This window comes from Echinops telfairi, unplaced genomic scaffold (assembly GCF_000313985.2).
Source record: "Echinops telfairi isolate 266 unplaced genomic scaffold, ASM31398v2 ScPeMD7_7475;HRSCAF=8513, whole genome shotgun sequence".
NCBI classification, from domain to species: Eukaryota; Metazoa; Chordata; class Mammalia; order Afrosoricida; family Tenrecidae; genus Echinops; species Echinops telfairi.
In genome coordinates this window covers 19,949,973-19,951,086 of record NW_022111379.1, presented here as the reverse complement: position 1 = coordinate 19,951,086, position 1,114 = coordinate 19,949,973, and the positions used below count along the sequence as shown (strand labels likewise).

Genomic DNA, 1,114 nt, shown 5'->3' with positions numbered 1-1,114 from the left:
CACGTAGTAGGAATGGATAAAGCATGCATATATGCACAATGGAACACCAACGACAGAAATGACAACAAGCACGTTACAACTACATAGAATGAATGAGCATCACTAACATAACGCTGAACTGAAAAAGCCAATCCTGCAGGAGTGTACAATGCATAGTCACATGTAGTAACCAGTTCAGCCTCTGACAATGAAATGAACTCAGGTGTTAGAACTGAGGACACAGGTGCTCTTCGGGGAAGGGAAGATTAGTAATTGGGAAGGCGCAAAAGAAAAGCTTTGGGGTCCTAATAATATTTGGTTAAGGTTTACCTTCTAGAGAAGAGTGGAGTAGCTTTTTTGTTTGTTTCGTTTTAATCCGGGTGCTTGTTACACTAGTGAGTTCAGTGGTGTGTGGCTTGGATGGTGCACATGGAACACTATGTTAGTTACTTACCAATGAGCATTTTAAAATGGGAGCAGAGGGCAATCAAGAAGAGACTTACCAGACTGGTGCTCTGAATGGGCTCCGACAGAGCCTTGGCTGCGGCTTCTTCGTGGCCAGGGGTGTTCGGTCCAGCAGTGCTCTCCTGGGCCAGCCCCGCTGGCTGCCCACTACCTGTGCCCTTCAGCTGGTCGGCAATCCGCTGGTTTTCTTTCTCCAGCTTGATTTTGGCCAACTGTGCTTCTAGCATCCAATGTTCTCTTTCTTGCTCCAGCTTGGAAATCTTCTCCAAACTTTGCTGAACCTTGAAGAGGAACATAAGCAGCTTTGTACCTTAGAGGATGATGTAGACAAAACTAAGTGGCCAAGAAATACCTGATGGTGAACACACACACCCTCTGCGCCCCTAGAAGTATGTGCTACAAAGGATAACATTTAACCTACAGGTTAGGGAGAAGGGCCTGCTTGCCATGTCCATGCAGAAGCAAACCAAGAAGGAAAAGGAGAGAGCAAGGGACTAGGCCCCATCCTGACACACCAAGCCCCGAGGATGACATCCCTGCACGGAGCTGCTAAGGCATAGAGAGGACTGTGGCGGCGACAACAGCTCCACATGATGGCTCCTTGCTGGACCATTCTGTTACAGAGGACAATACTGGTGTTATATAAAAGCACATTTTAGTATATGCTGCT

At 47.1% G+C, this 1,114-nt stretch overlaps 1 protein-coding gene across 1 annotated transcript in view; it reads right to left on the bottom strand.

Annotated features, from left to right (window-relative positions):
* PPP1R21 (protein phosphatase 1 regulatory subunit 21) overlaps positions 1-1,114 on the bottom strand; it is a 60,036-nt gene that overhangs the window by 16,617 nt on the left and 42,305 nt on the right. The window contains 1 exon segment of the mRNA XM_004699747.2: positions 483-725. Within this exon segment, the coding sequence (XP_004699804.2) occupies positions 483-725 (243 nt within the window).